Below are 13,910 nucleotides of genomic sequence, written 5' to 3'. Positions count from 1 at the left end.
GTTGAGGAAATGAGGGAATCACTATCGCTGATGATGGTGGGGGAGGAAGTCATTTAGAAGCAGGAAATTATGAAGCGATAGCAGAGAGAGAGAGGACAGCAACAAACAAGAGAGGCTGTTTAGAAATTAAAGTACGCTCGGAGAAAGAACAACGAAGGTAAATGTTAGACTGGATTAAAATAAACACGACTCCCTGAATGAATCCCCAGTTTAAGGTCTGGGGATTCATTAGTCTTTGGTTTTTGTATGCAAACTCAAACTGTAACAAGTTGCTTATTGAAATAAAAAAGATGAATTTTTCAAAAAGAAAACTGTACACTATGAATTTAAATATTAGTCAGTCAAATTGAATTGTACTTTATGAAAAAAAAATGAAATATTTGGAAGTAGTTAATTTCTAACATATCTACTTTGTTTAGTAAACAAATCCTAAACATTTGATGTCCGATGTCCAGAAGAAAACTGTAGGTCAAAGGTGACTGCCAGAAGACTTCCTGTGTTGCATTCAGCTAATGCTAAAAGCGAATCAGTTAGCTGTTAGCAGCAGATTCCCTTAAAAGAGACCCAGGTGCCCCAAACTCCTGCAGGACCGCTCACAGGACAAAGTTTTATGCCTTTTTAACCACTTCTGGACCAGAACCACAACTATCAGGTTTTTTTTTTTACACATTTACTTGAATCTGATTAAATACAGAAAAGTGGACATATACAGTTTTGCAGCATCTCTTTTGCACATGGAAATAGCAGCTGTTTCCAGAAAAAAGATAGCAGCAGACAGAGACAAACTGCTGCAACACAATCCAGGAGGACAAGCTGAGGAAAGAAAAAAAGAAAAAACCTGAATGGGACAAAAGCTGAACTCACAGGGGGAGGTGAAGATAATCTGAGAAAGGTGGCAGCAAGACTGAGATTAAACTGTACCGGAGCTAAGCAGCCAAGATAAGAAGCCAGCAGGAGCGAGAAGAAGTCAGACAAAGACAGAGAGAGAAAAAAAGAGAGTTTGGCTCGAGGATAGAGAAGCAGAGAGTCTCACTGAGCTAGAATAAAGGAACATGTGATGATTAAAAAGACTGCTGTTTGATTTTTACAAGCCTAAATAGGAGAAGTGATACAGGACTCCCTTTGTCTCTCCCTCCATCTGGTTGCGGCCACAAGGCGGCTCCTATCTACCCTTAATAGCCGGCGCAGCTTTTCATTTTGGTCCCGTTGTGGAAGCAGAAGGACGAGGCCTTGTTCTCTCCCTCATGCATTATAAATACTCCATTACAACCTGTTGGCTGGCCCTCTGTGGGCCTGTGGCATGTTGATGGACCACTCTGCAGATAATATCTACAGCATCATTATCAGGAGCCCCAAACTGATTGGGTTATGTTACCGCAGAGCGCCCGAGGCCTCCGGTTGAACCTTGTCTGCTGGGTCGTAATCCGTTTAGAGCAACGAGGTCTGAAGTTGCTGATTTCCCGCGGCTGGTTTCATATGACAACCTCAGTCTTCAGATCAAAACTACAATTAATCTCCTGTAGCTGAAACCAGGAAGTGCGCGCCCTCTGGAGAGGCCGTAGGTGCCAGCTGGCAGTCGGCGTCGACCGAACAGGCAGTCAGCCGCACCGATCTGAGGAACAATACGCTGCTGGCGCGCACACACACAGCCGCCCTGCTATCGTCGGTGCAACATGCCAACATGCGTGCTCGCTGTTTTTGGACAGGGAGAAGGACTTACTTTGAGCAGGTCTTTGGGGAAATCCTGGCCACCGTTCAGTCCTTCCAGGTTGCCAATAAACTGTGTGCATGACATCCTCTTGCCAATGTTCTGGGGAATAAATAGATTATTTTATATTAAGAAACGCCTCGTTATCTCTAGCCAGCACATGCTACCACACAGTACATATTAGGCATGAACTTTTGAATCCTTGAGAACCTGTTTGTGGGGGGGAAAATGAGATGAAATTGAATTAGGAGATAAAAAATGTGTGCTTCTTGGCCGCTTGATATTTCAAATTTAGTCTATAATTCTGCTCATTTCTATTTCTTACTCGGCTGGACTACAGTCAAGGTCAAAGGGTTGGGGATGAGAACAGGTGAAAGCGTCCAAACTAAATCCCTGCTGAATATTCCCTACACCATGCCACGAACCCTGACGTACTGAAAAACACATTATGTGGGTTGAAATGCGAGGAAACGAAGCACATTTTGAGGATGATCAGGTCACACAGATCGAATAGTGCAGCTGTAATTGAATCAAAGGTGTGTAATATCAATGCTACATCTAAATAAGTCTAATTAAAACAAGTACAATGTCTGGATCACACACACAATAAATGAGTAGTAATGTATCTGGATAAGTTAACATTCACTGTATCACTATTAGAAGACTTTTGTTGCTCTGTTTTTACATTTGACTAACTTTGTACTCAATACCTCATACTGATAGAAATGTTCAACTTTTGGACTTGCAACTTGTTGTACTTAAATCCTCCACTAGAGGACACAAGACAAGCAAAGGTCCTTGATTTTTTATTTTTTACATGTTAAAATTTGCAGTTTTCCCCTAATTTGAACTATCATATCGAGATAACGCCTTATTATGATTTCAACTCATCACAGTCTTCTGTTTCCTCTGAGGCAGCCAACGTTATCACTAAGTAATCGACTCTAATCGTGATTGCGCAGCCGCTGCCTGCGTCCTACACCAGAGGTGAGCTCTGAGGTCGAAACTGAAAGAGAACAAATGTGCAGAAACTTCCTGTAAGAGCTGATCCCCAATCCCACCTCTTTAATTAATCATTCTTCCAGAGCTCTGCGCCATCACCGAGCAGAGCTGCCAATGACCCAGATTTTTAAAAGAAGGCTGCGACAGTAAAACGAACAGATTAATAAAAGAGAAAGAGGCTCAAAAGTAAAAAACCTTCAGACCCGGATCAGAGCGCCGGCGGCTTCAGTTCGTATCTGCAGAACTCCACAGCTAATGAAACGCCTACGTGTTTTAACTGCGGTTCTTTCATTTTGGTCAAATCCCCTTTTTAATCACCTGCGGTTTTCCCACATCGGATCTCCAGTCCACATTCACTCCGGTTCAACCGGAGGACCTACCTGACCGTGGAGGTCGGTGTTCAGCAGCATCAGGGCACAGGTGAGCGTATGAGCTGCATCTGCAGGATAAAAACATTGTTTTCTCGTTGAACCAAACAGAGCAAAACCGTGGTGGCTTCCTGGCATTTCTGCTTCAGATCTGTCCTACTGCTACATAACTCTGCAATTTGAATATTTGCAAACACTTGAACATAAAGCTTATCACGCAACTTCAGCTTTTTCATATTTTGCTAAATTACAGCCACAAACTTTAGATTCATAAAATCCCAAAATCTTTTTGGGATTTTATGAATCCCAAAAAGGGATTCATAAATCCCTTTTTGGGGAAAATTGAGGAAAATTAAATGAGGTTTTCAAAATAGTTTACAAATAAAAATCTGAAAAGTGTGGGTTGCTATTATAAATTGTGGAGAGTGTCACCACTTATCCACAACCATAGATTACCGCAACTGAGAGCTTTTTTAATTTGGTTGTGAATGTAAGTTTTGCCTAAAAACTGTGTATTTTTTTTGTTTTTTTTTACTCTTCTCACATCCTGTTTCGTCACTTTGTGTCACTTTTCTTCACCCAGAGGTTCGATTTCTTCGGCTTTGCTCCCGTCTGTGTTGGTGATCCTGTAAATACTGATTCTGTGTCACTGCAGAAACATGAATTCCTACATTCAGGTGCATCTTTGGTGCAATGTCTGTCAAAAATAGCAATGCTTTTTATGGTATTCAGAGGAAAGAGTTAATTTTTACCACATATAAAGTTAAAAACTGCTCTGATATAAAAAGATGTTTTTGTCCATTTCCTTTGTCCTGAACGTGAGAAACTGCAGACAGGTCAGGTCTGAACGTGGGATTTCTCTTAACACTCTTCCTTAAAACGCAGACTCTGGATTTAATTTCTGGGCATCACAGTAAAGGGGTCTGAAAACAAATGTGAGCCACACTTTTTGAGATTTTTATTTGTGAATCATTTTATCGCTTTTCTTCCACTCCACAAAAATCCACATAAAACCTCAGTAAAATGCGACGTTTCTGGTTGTAACGTGACAAAACGAGGAAATGCCAAAGGGGTGTAAATACTTTTGCAGAGCACTGGAGCTGCAGTCTCCGTGGTCCTCTGCTTGCAAGTATTTCTGTCGTCACGTTGGCTCAAAGCCGATATGCTAGTTATGATCACTTTTATAAAGAAACAATTTCCTTTGCAGCACATGTACTAATATAAGTTGATCTTTCAAGGCTCTCTGAGTGTTTTCCCCGCAGCGCTCACCCTCAGATGGCAGGACTTTTGGGTTGCACTCCAAGTAGCGTCTGGAAAAGTGTGACAGCACCCTCTCCCTCTCCTGAGTCTCCCCCATCAGAGCAAACTGCCTGAGGAAAGTCCTACAGCGCAAACACAATTCATTCACCAGATGGTTAACAAACAGAAAGCTGGATGCACAAGAAAACATGACCTCATTTAAAGCGTTCAAGCATCAGTGTGCACTGCAGATATGCACTAGCCTTTGCTTCTTTGAACAGATTAAAAGTTTTCACGATTTTCATGACTGCACCCTGTAAAAAAAAGTACTAAAAGTGTGCAAATGTCTGAGGAATGCATGATGCATGCCTAATATGCATACAACAATAAAACGAACATTAAAAGTCGAGAGTTTGTCTAAAAACCTTAAAATAAATCGATATTGATGCAATATTACAGTTCTCCTCTAGAGAGCAGTGTTTACCACAGGAGAGTCCTGCAGGCCCAGAAAATGCAACAAAAACATTTTTAAAAATCCAGGTTTTAGGCCAGACTCAAAGTATTGTGAGGCACAGACAATGACTTTGAAAGTATAAGACAAACACAATGAAGCTTTAACTACAGCCAGACTTGAAATATTCATAGCGTGCATTCATTTTTAATCAAAAGCATTCATGCTTTGTGCTAAAAAGACGTGACAGGCTTTCTTACCGCAGCGCTTGGTCAAGAGTGAGGCCGGTAAAACTGAAGAAACTTAGATACTCTTCTGCAACCATGCGGCTGAAGTCGTTGCTACAAACAGACACATGACGCAAATAAATTTAGGTAGCCGTGACGGGAAAGAGAAGCCAACATAAGAACAAACGAGAGAACAAAAGAGCATGAAAGCAACAACAGTGTAGCGTTCAAACAGTTTGAGCTTCCTGTGTTTGCTGGAAAAGTCTCTGTTTGTGCCATCAGTCAGCTTGAGATACATATTGGAGGCCAGAATAAAAGAGAAATAACAAAAGAGGATATTCCGAGGGCGCGTCTGTCAAACAGTGAGACAAATCCTTCAATCCCAAAATGTCTCTCATCATTTCAAACAAGCAGCAGAGTAGCGGATCGAGCAGCAGAGAACTTTACGAATGTAGATCCGTTTAAAACTCTAATTTAGAAGCGAAACACTGAAAAAGAACAAACTGATTTTCCTCTGAACTGCATGAACAAAATGTGGAGTTCAAATGAAAATAAACATCTGAGAAGTGTGATTTTCACACCTCTTTCTGATACCTTTAAATTAAACACAGAAGAAAAAAAGTCCTTCTCTAATTAGTAAAATTAATCTCAGTAGAAATTAATTTATCCCGTAAAGGCCTCTAACCATCCAGCCGGATCTACAACTAAACATTTCAGATCAAAACAATGTTGATGTGATAAAATGGTCCAGTCAAAGTCAAGATCTAAATCAAGCTGTAAATCTGTGACAAGGATTGAAAATGTATGTTCTCTGATTTATCAAATCTCTATGAACTCGAGATGATTTACAAGAAAAATGAGCGACAGATTCAGAGTCTGGAAGTGCAAAGATGCTAGAGACGTTTATCAGAGGAAAGGCTGAACACATAATATACCTGTTACATTTTTCAGATTTCATTTGTAGATTATTTTGAAATCCATGTATATTTTTTGTCCACTTCACTAGTCTAGTATTATTTGTCACTTAGTAGTTTTATATTTTTACAAAACTACATTATTTATTATCATTTTTAGCATTAAAAAAAGTGTTTTTAAACATTTTGCTACAAATGATTTCCAGCAAGTTTTCAGTTAGCTACATAAAAAGTTCAACAGTAAGATCTATTATTCACAGAAAAGAAAAATAAAGCATACGCCTGGTTGAAATTGACACTCTGTGAGTCATGTCAGCAGGATGTTACATTTGTAGAAATGTTAAGAATCCAGGAAACTACTGCACTCAAGTGACACAGTAATGATCTCAGATGCTGGAAATCTTTCAGCCAGCGTTGCGTTTAGATCAGATGTGACTGTGGAGAGGCAACCCCATTCATGGTCACAATCTTTTCTGACAAACGAATACAAAGAACAGAAATAAATCTCAAAATTAAATGATGCAAAGAAAAAAAAAATACATGTGTGTACGGGCAGCTTGCACATCTGCTGCACAACGTGTCGGGCTCTGGAGCGAGACTTGCTGCGCTCCACACTTCACGTTCTAAGAGGGAACGCTGCAGCTCTGCAGGAAAAGACTGCAGGTGATAAAGCGAGCCGCCTGCAGAAATAAAAACACGCTGAAAATATTTTGTATATGAAGCAAAACAGAAGAGGCCCACGAACAGCTGAGCAGACGAAATCCAATATCATCCAAGAATGTGATCATGTGACTCTCAGTTCTTCTCGGTTAACCCTTTACAGTGACATTTTGCTCTGTTCTTACTACAGAAATGTTTCAATATCACACTAAAAAAAAGGAAAAATAGTCTCATTTTGGTCTACTTTTAGATGTTTTTTGTTTTTTTATCACATAGAGATGACCAAGTTTGTTAAGGATAAGCTGTAAATATGGACTGACATCAACTTCGAAAACTTAATTAAGATGAGCCAGAATTTCATGTAATCTTACAAATTTGACTTTTAAAGTTTTTTTTTAACTTATTTTTTTTTCAGCATGATTTATTTAATTAGATTAAATTAATTAATGGATTAACATTCATTTCTAATCCACTTAACTCTGATTTATAAGCCATATTAAAACTAAAACTCCAGAGGTGAATAAGTGTTGTGTCACAATGCAACAAAGGGCTCAGAACCTATTTTAAATGTGACATTTGGGGCCGTTTGTTCTTTAAGTAAGAGAAATCCTCAGAAAACATAAAAACTGCTTTTTAGATTCCAGGAGATAAATCTAAGTAGCTGTTAGCTCAAAACATGTTAATTCCTCATTTGTGACCTCGTGTTGCACAGTGTGCCATCCTGGTTGGGGACTGAAAAACCAGTGAAAACCCAAAAGAGTGGAGAGATAAATCTCAGAAACCCTGGAGAACCATTCATCAGGACCATTGGGGAACGCTTTAACAGCACAATAAACCCGTGGCGGCTCACTTCTTGCTGAGGTGGCGCGACACGTCCGACTTCCTGAATCCATCCAAGTGAAAGAGACGCTTGGCGAGTCGTTTGGCGGCTGCCACGTCGCCACGGTGACTGCCGTTTGTGAGGGTGTCGCTGCTGCCCAGACCCAGCCGGTCACTGAGGTCCTGGTCCAGCTCGGAGTCCGTCGCCAGACGGGCCTTCTCCCTGCTGCCGGGGGGGGATGATTAAAATGACAAAACAGAAAAATGAAACTGATTACGATTCAGGATGAGAAAGCGGACGAAAAGAAAGTGGAGAATAATCAAATAGAACGGGCAAAAGAAAAGAATGACACTAGATGGTGATTAAAACTAATTTCAGTAAGCCAGTCATTCAGACGTCTTCTGCCTTCGAGGGACAGTTCATGATCTTATTTTGAAGTGAGGCTTGTTTACGCAGTGGATAACCGTTTTGTTTTTTTCGTCATTTACCCCAGGGGTCATTGACCTTTACACTCCTAAGAGGCAGTTTTTACCTTCAGTCCAGCTGAACTAGATTTGTTAGGAAACCAAAAATCTACATAAATCTTTGAAACAAAATGACTTTTATATCGACTATTGTAGGAAATTTGTTCAGATTTTTAAACTGAAGTACAATTTTACAGTTGCTATATTCTCTTCAATTAGAAATCTCATTTTGCTATAGGAAATGAGGTCAAAAAGCATGCTGTTTGCAACTTATTGCCACAAAAAAGCCACTTCATCCTTACACTTTTAGTGTAAAACCACTAGCATTTTGTGTTAGGTTTATATTTTAAACACTGCTACACTCTTAAGCATTTTTGGACAAAGTTCTTAAGACATTTCCAGTAACGTTGGACAGAGTTCTTCTTAGGAACTTTGTCCAAAGATTGCAAACCAGTGGCTTAGTCTAAATGCAAATGGTTCTTTAGGCCAAAACAGGCAGATAGTTTTAGCCAAAACTACCTAAAACTAGCAGCTGGTCGGACAAAGTCCAAAACCAAACCGGATCTCTCCAATCCCAAAAGCCTTAGGACGATTTACACCGACACTACTGTATGAAACTTCAACCATTTTAGCTTTTGCACAGGAGGATTCTTGACACAGAACACAATTATTTACACAGGAAATTGATGTACAATAAAAATAATATCAATAAAAATGTAAAATAAGAACTAATCACTAAAGTTAGATCTTCAAACTACCAATGGAAACACACACAGAGAGCTGATTAGCACCCACAAGGGTTTGATTGACCTAATTCCAATAAAGATGTTTCTATTGATTACAGAGACAGTGTTTAAACATATTTTTAACATAAAAAAAACACATCAATATTGTTTTAAAAAGTTGTTCCAGCTTTTATTTGATGGTGTTAAAAGTACCAAAAGACACAATAGGAGCTAATGTAAGTTAAAAAAAAATAAATAAATAAATAAATAAAACACTCATAAGTTGACAATATGTGTGAAGTATGAGACATGGTATAAAGGAGAACTAAAATTTTGATTTAAAAAAGAAATTATTTCAAGTTTTATTTTACTCTGATTATAAAATTTAATCACCCATAATAGCTGGACTTGTAGTTTTCCTCCATCTCTTCCGAAAGTAAGCTCATTGGTTGGTTCATAAGTGCAAACTCATTACATCTGGATTCTACTGTACTAGTATTTTAAGCATGTTATGTCACGCAGATGAAAGAGAATTACTTTCATAGCCTTTGCTAAACTGTGGATGAGAGAAATGGGGTCTTTGGGTTGATTTAGAGGAAGTAGTGACGACGGGGGGGCTTTTCATCAAGAGCTGTGTGACGTCTCTTATTGAGCCAGCTGGCCAAAGAAAACAATGACAGTCTGCAGTTATAATCCAAAACTCAACAAACGCTGTATGAAAACAAGATTTTATTTAGATTTCTCAAAGGGCGGCCGAAGGCAAGGACACTCGTTTGTACGTCAAGAGTTACAAAATAAAATTAAATGTGAATGAGTGGTTTCACCAGATTCACTGCAGCGCTTTGAGAAAGTTTCCTAAGCTGTTCACATGCTGTCAAGTCACAAACACTTCAGTGTATTTTATCTGATTTTATGTGACAGGCCAACAAAAAATGGAGCATAATTAGAAAATCATACATAGCTTTTCTTTGCTTCACAAATACAAATCTGAAAAGTGTGGCATGCATTTTTATTCAGGCAGCTTTGCAAATCCAGACTGAAATGTTTCTCCATTATCAAACTCAGTGTTGCATCTTTCCATGGATCTTGAGTAGGATTTAGCTCTGGACTTTGACTGGACCAATCTAACACATGAACATTTCGGGGTTGGAGATTACCTAGAGCTAATTTAGCTAAATAAAATCATGCTGACTAAAACAGGATAGTTGAGGCAGACTTCTTCGAGACAACAAATGATCTTGACTTTCTTAGTGTTGTGAGATCCAGCTGCATAGATACTGACAACTAAGATTTACCCTACAGAACCCCACATAAACAAAAAACAAACAGAACCTTTAAGAAACATCAACAGTAGTCTCTCAGCTGAAACCTTATGTAAGCCACATCTCATCTGCAGGCTTTGGCCACTATTGGCATTTGTCAGATCAAACTGACCATATAAGTTTAATTAATGTTACTATGAGTAAAGAGTGAAAAACCTTCAACCAGAATAAATGAGCTGCATTAAATCATAACCCATCTAAAGCATTTTAGACGGTGCTTCGTTTAAACACTGTTAATTGGGAGCGCGGGCCTCTATGGATGACTGAATTTTGATAGAATTGTCTTTTGGGGACTTTAGAGGAAAAGTCAACAATGAACCAGCTGTAAACTCTTCAGAAATCTGAACAACATTTGTTGGATCAGACCACACTCCTGGGGGGTTGATCTGCAGATCTGAAGACGCTCTACAACCCAGTCTTCCACCACTGCATTGTTCGGTCTGGTTTCTCTTATCTTGCTCTTGAACATAGATTCTCTATTCAGGAATAGATGTTGCTCCACAATATTCTCAAGGGTGCTGTTTTCCCTGTTTAACGCCCTGTTTTAATCATGTTTTCCTTCCACTCAACTTTCTATAAATAGGGTAGAATACCGCACTCTCTGAACAGCCAGCTCCTTAATTACTGAGCTTCTGTTGCTGACACTGCTAGTACAGGGTGTTATTTACTCTCTGGTGAGTAACTTTTAAGTCAGCAGTCTTCACCATAATTGTGCAGCTTGTAACATAACATTTCTGTTTTGATTTTTTTTTTTTATATAGGTTTTGTCCAACAATATAAATTTCAGAGAAAGTACATTTTGTGTTTAACTTAGTAGCGAAGTCATAATCATCGGAATTACCAGAAATAAATGCTTAAGATTAATCAGTCTGTGTGTATGGGATCTATATAATTTAGACATCTAGTGTTAATCACCTCCCCATGTGGGTGGTCATAATGGTCTGCCTGATTGGTGTGTAAACACCTTTCTCACCAAACAGGTGAGGCAAGTTCTAGGCCTACCTGTGGCAGGATCTCCGTTGTGTAAAATGCCGGTCATCTCCAGCCGCAGGGGAACTTTGAAAGCAGGGCGCCGAGCGCGCCGCCGCCGCTGCTGATGCCTCACTTCCACCTCGCCTTCGACTGACTCCCCTCCTCCCCCTCGCATCGTACCCTGAATGCATCACCATCTAGTCCGGAGACCTAACACGGAGAAACACCTGTCCTGGCTCCCCCCGAGACCGGCAGAGTCTGACTCCGTCCTGACTCCGGGCTGAGACTTCATGAGTTTTTCTCCACTTTCTCCCTTCCTCTCTCTGCGTTTCCTGTCATCTGAGCTCCACAGCAAGCCTCCATACCCACTCAAACTGTTTGTCCGTCTCTATCTTTTCCCAGTCTGTTTGATGTTTTCCCCTCTCTTCCCTCATTTTACTCCTCCTCCTCCTCTCTCTCTTTCTCTCTCCCTCCCTGTTTCCCTGTGTAAACATTCGCCGTGCCTCCTGCTGACCTCGCATTCAAAGCTTGGAATGAGACTTGGCTTGTGCATCTCCTCAAAAATCACCTCGATTCATACCTTTCACTCACTGGATCTCCAATTACGTACAGCCCGTCCATCTACTGATGCCCGACAAACTTATTTTATGTGTGTGAAAGCTTTTCACACACCTGCAGATCAAACAGAAGCTAGAAGGTGTCGGGTTTCAGCTGGATATCTGTGGGCTGCGTGCCTCTGAACTCCTTCTGCCTTTTTTGGGTTTTTTGTAAATGTCTGAGGCTGTACTGGAGTCTGTTTACAGCATGTGCTTTATGAGGACCTGCAAAAGTGCTCCCAACCACAAGATTAACTGCCAGAGCTATAGTTTGGGCCACCCCACCTGTTAGCACTGACTCATCAAGGGAAGACACAATGCAGAGAGGTCCTGAGAGAATTCCCGGTGTCAGCCTCTCTCGGTCCACTTGGCAGCTCCACACAATGAGCCACTGTCCAACAATCCAGACCATCTGAAAAGGGTGGGTCTACGAAGGAATGAGTGGGGGCAAAGGGGAGCGAAACTCCTACGTTTACAGCTCTTGCAAAAGTCTTAAAACTCAGATATGTTCTACAGGGATTTTATGTAATAGATCAACACAAAATATGCATAATTGTGAGTTGGGAAGAAGGCCATGGGGGGAAATGTGCCGCATCGTCTCCATTCTGGATTCCAGAGCCTTTAGCAAAGTGTGATAAGGGCAGCGCTGAGCAAACACTGACCTTCTCAATCCTGTTCTTGTGTGCAGAGTCTTAAAAAAATGGGGTGAAATGGTGACTATGTAACAAAAAAAAATATTTAAAACAAATAAAACAGGAATGTATCAGCTGAAACTCCAGACTGGACTCCTTACTTTCTTACAAGCACACAGATAGTATTTAGTTAAATCTTCAGACGGATATTGTATTGACTTCTGTCCAAATCATTATTACATGCCTAACCCGCAACCTACGTCCTGAACAAGAGGTCTACCATCTTAGAACTGGGCTATGGTCCCCATAAGCCTCATCAGTCTTCACAAGTAAATACGCCAGAAATGGTCTTAAGAAGAAGGAAAAAAGGACTAAACAAGTACACACACACATTGTTTCTCTATCTTTACCAGGAGTTTTCAATGACATCCATTCATTTCTTCAACCTTACTAAACCATTAGCAGTACATGCCTAACCCTAACCTTAACACAATTCACACCTAAACCCAACCCTGGCCCAAAAGCAACACTTCTCCTCAAGTTTTTCCTTTTTTTAATGGCACACAGCATAGTGTGTGTTAGGAACATGTATCAAATACAAGGCCACACACACACACACACACACACACACACACACACACACACACACACACACACACACACACACACACACACACACACACACACACACACACACACACAAAACCTTACAGCAGTTGAAAGCCAGACTCAACCAATCTCCTGTTGAACAGGCAACTATAGAAATGAATCCTGTCGTTTGGTGCCCTCTGGTGGACAAAGCAACAAGTATGCTGATTTTTCTGCCTCTGCAGTGCGGTCAGTTTGTAAATCATTGTGACAATGACAAACAGTCAAACAGATAACGACCGTAGTTTGACTTTAACGCGTCATACAAGCTCAGTGAAGACATGTGGAGATAATGCTCATTTAAGGACAGAATGATAAAAAAAAAGCTCTTGAGCAGCATACAGGAACTAGTAATCAAGGGGAGTCCTTCATAGCTACAGCAACAGCTTTCTGTTCCACCATACATTCACAAAAAGCCCACATTCATGCATAAAATCAAAACATGCATTTCACCTACACTCTGATCCTTTATACATGAAAGCACAGGTGCATGAAAACACACGCTGACAAGGAAATAGTCCACACATTCCTGTGTAATCTGTGTGGTAGACAGCATGGGACCATATGCTGATGCAGTGACCTTCACTTTAAGCCACTGCAGCACTGCTCTTTTCAAGGAGAATCACACACACACACACACACACACACACACGCACGCACACACACACATGCTCTAAAGTTGCTGGAAAAGCATATTAGCGGGAATATGAAGAATATTCAGGCAAAACTTTACACCTTGGTCTCACAGGAAATAAACCAGCATTGACAGTTCTGTACAGATCTCCATTTGTTTCTTGACTCAACTGTGTCTAAAAGCTGCCCTGATTTCACCAACCAAGATGTTAAAACAGGAACATCTGAAGTTCCTGGAAAAAGAAATAAAAACAAATACTGGCCTGGAATGTTTTCAACAACAATGTGCTTTTAGTTTCTCCTGCATGTCAAAAGTTTCCAACCTGCAATCTCAGCTCTAAATGGTAAACAAATCACCCAGTTAGCTTCTTTTAAGACCAACCAGAGGGAAAGTTTTAGTCCACATCCCTGTCATTAACTCCTGGATGCTGTTCAGTCAGTTGTTCAAAGAAAGAAAACAGAGAGCAGTGAACACATTCCGTTCAGCTCCAGACTCGGTCGCAGAACTAGATGTGTGCAGGTATTTGTT

General features: G+C 40.4%; 1 protein-coding gene across 1 annotated transcript in view; it reads right to left on the bottom strand.

Annotated features, from left to right (window-relative positions):
- The window catches only part of LOC106915994 (uncharacterized), a 62,860-nt gene that overhangs the window by 38,341 nt on the left and 10,609 nt on the right, over positions 1 to 13,910 (bottom strand). The window contains exons 5-9 of the mRNA XM_014983987.2: positions 7,420 to 7,614; positions 5,029 to 5,109; positions 4,348 to 4,460; positions 3,091 to 3,149; positions 1,721 to 1,810 (exon numbers count right to left, since the gene is read on the bottom strand). Of these exons, the coding sequence (XP_014839473.2) occupies positions 1,721 to 1,810; positions 3,091 to 3,149; positions 4,348 to 4,460; positions 5,029 to 5,109; positions 7,420 to 7,614 (538 nt within the window). The remainder of the gene's footprint in view (positions 1 to 1,720; positions 1,811 to 3,090; positions 3,150 to 4,347; positions 4,461 to 5,028; positions 5,110 to 7,419; positions 7,615 to 13,910) is intronic.

This window comes from Poecilia mexicana, unplaced genomic scaffold (genome assembly GCF_051168715.1).
Source record: "Poecilia mexicana isolate PSO_F unplaced genomic scaffold, ASM5116871v1 scaffold_19, whole genome shotgun sequence".
NCBI lineage: Eukaryota > Metazoa > Chordata > Actinopteri > Cyprinodontiformes > Poeciliidae > Poecilia > Poecilia mexicana.
Note: the sequence above shows the minus strand (reverse complement) of the source record. Positions and strands in the feature narration are given on the sequence as shown.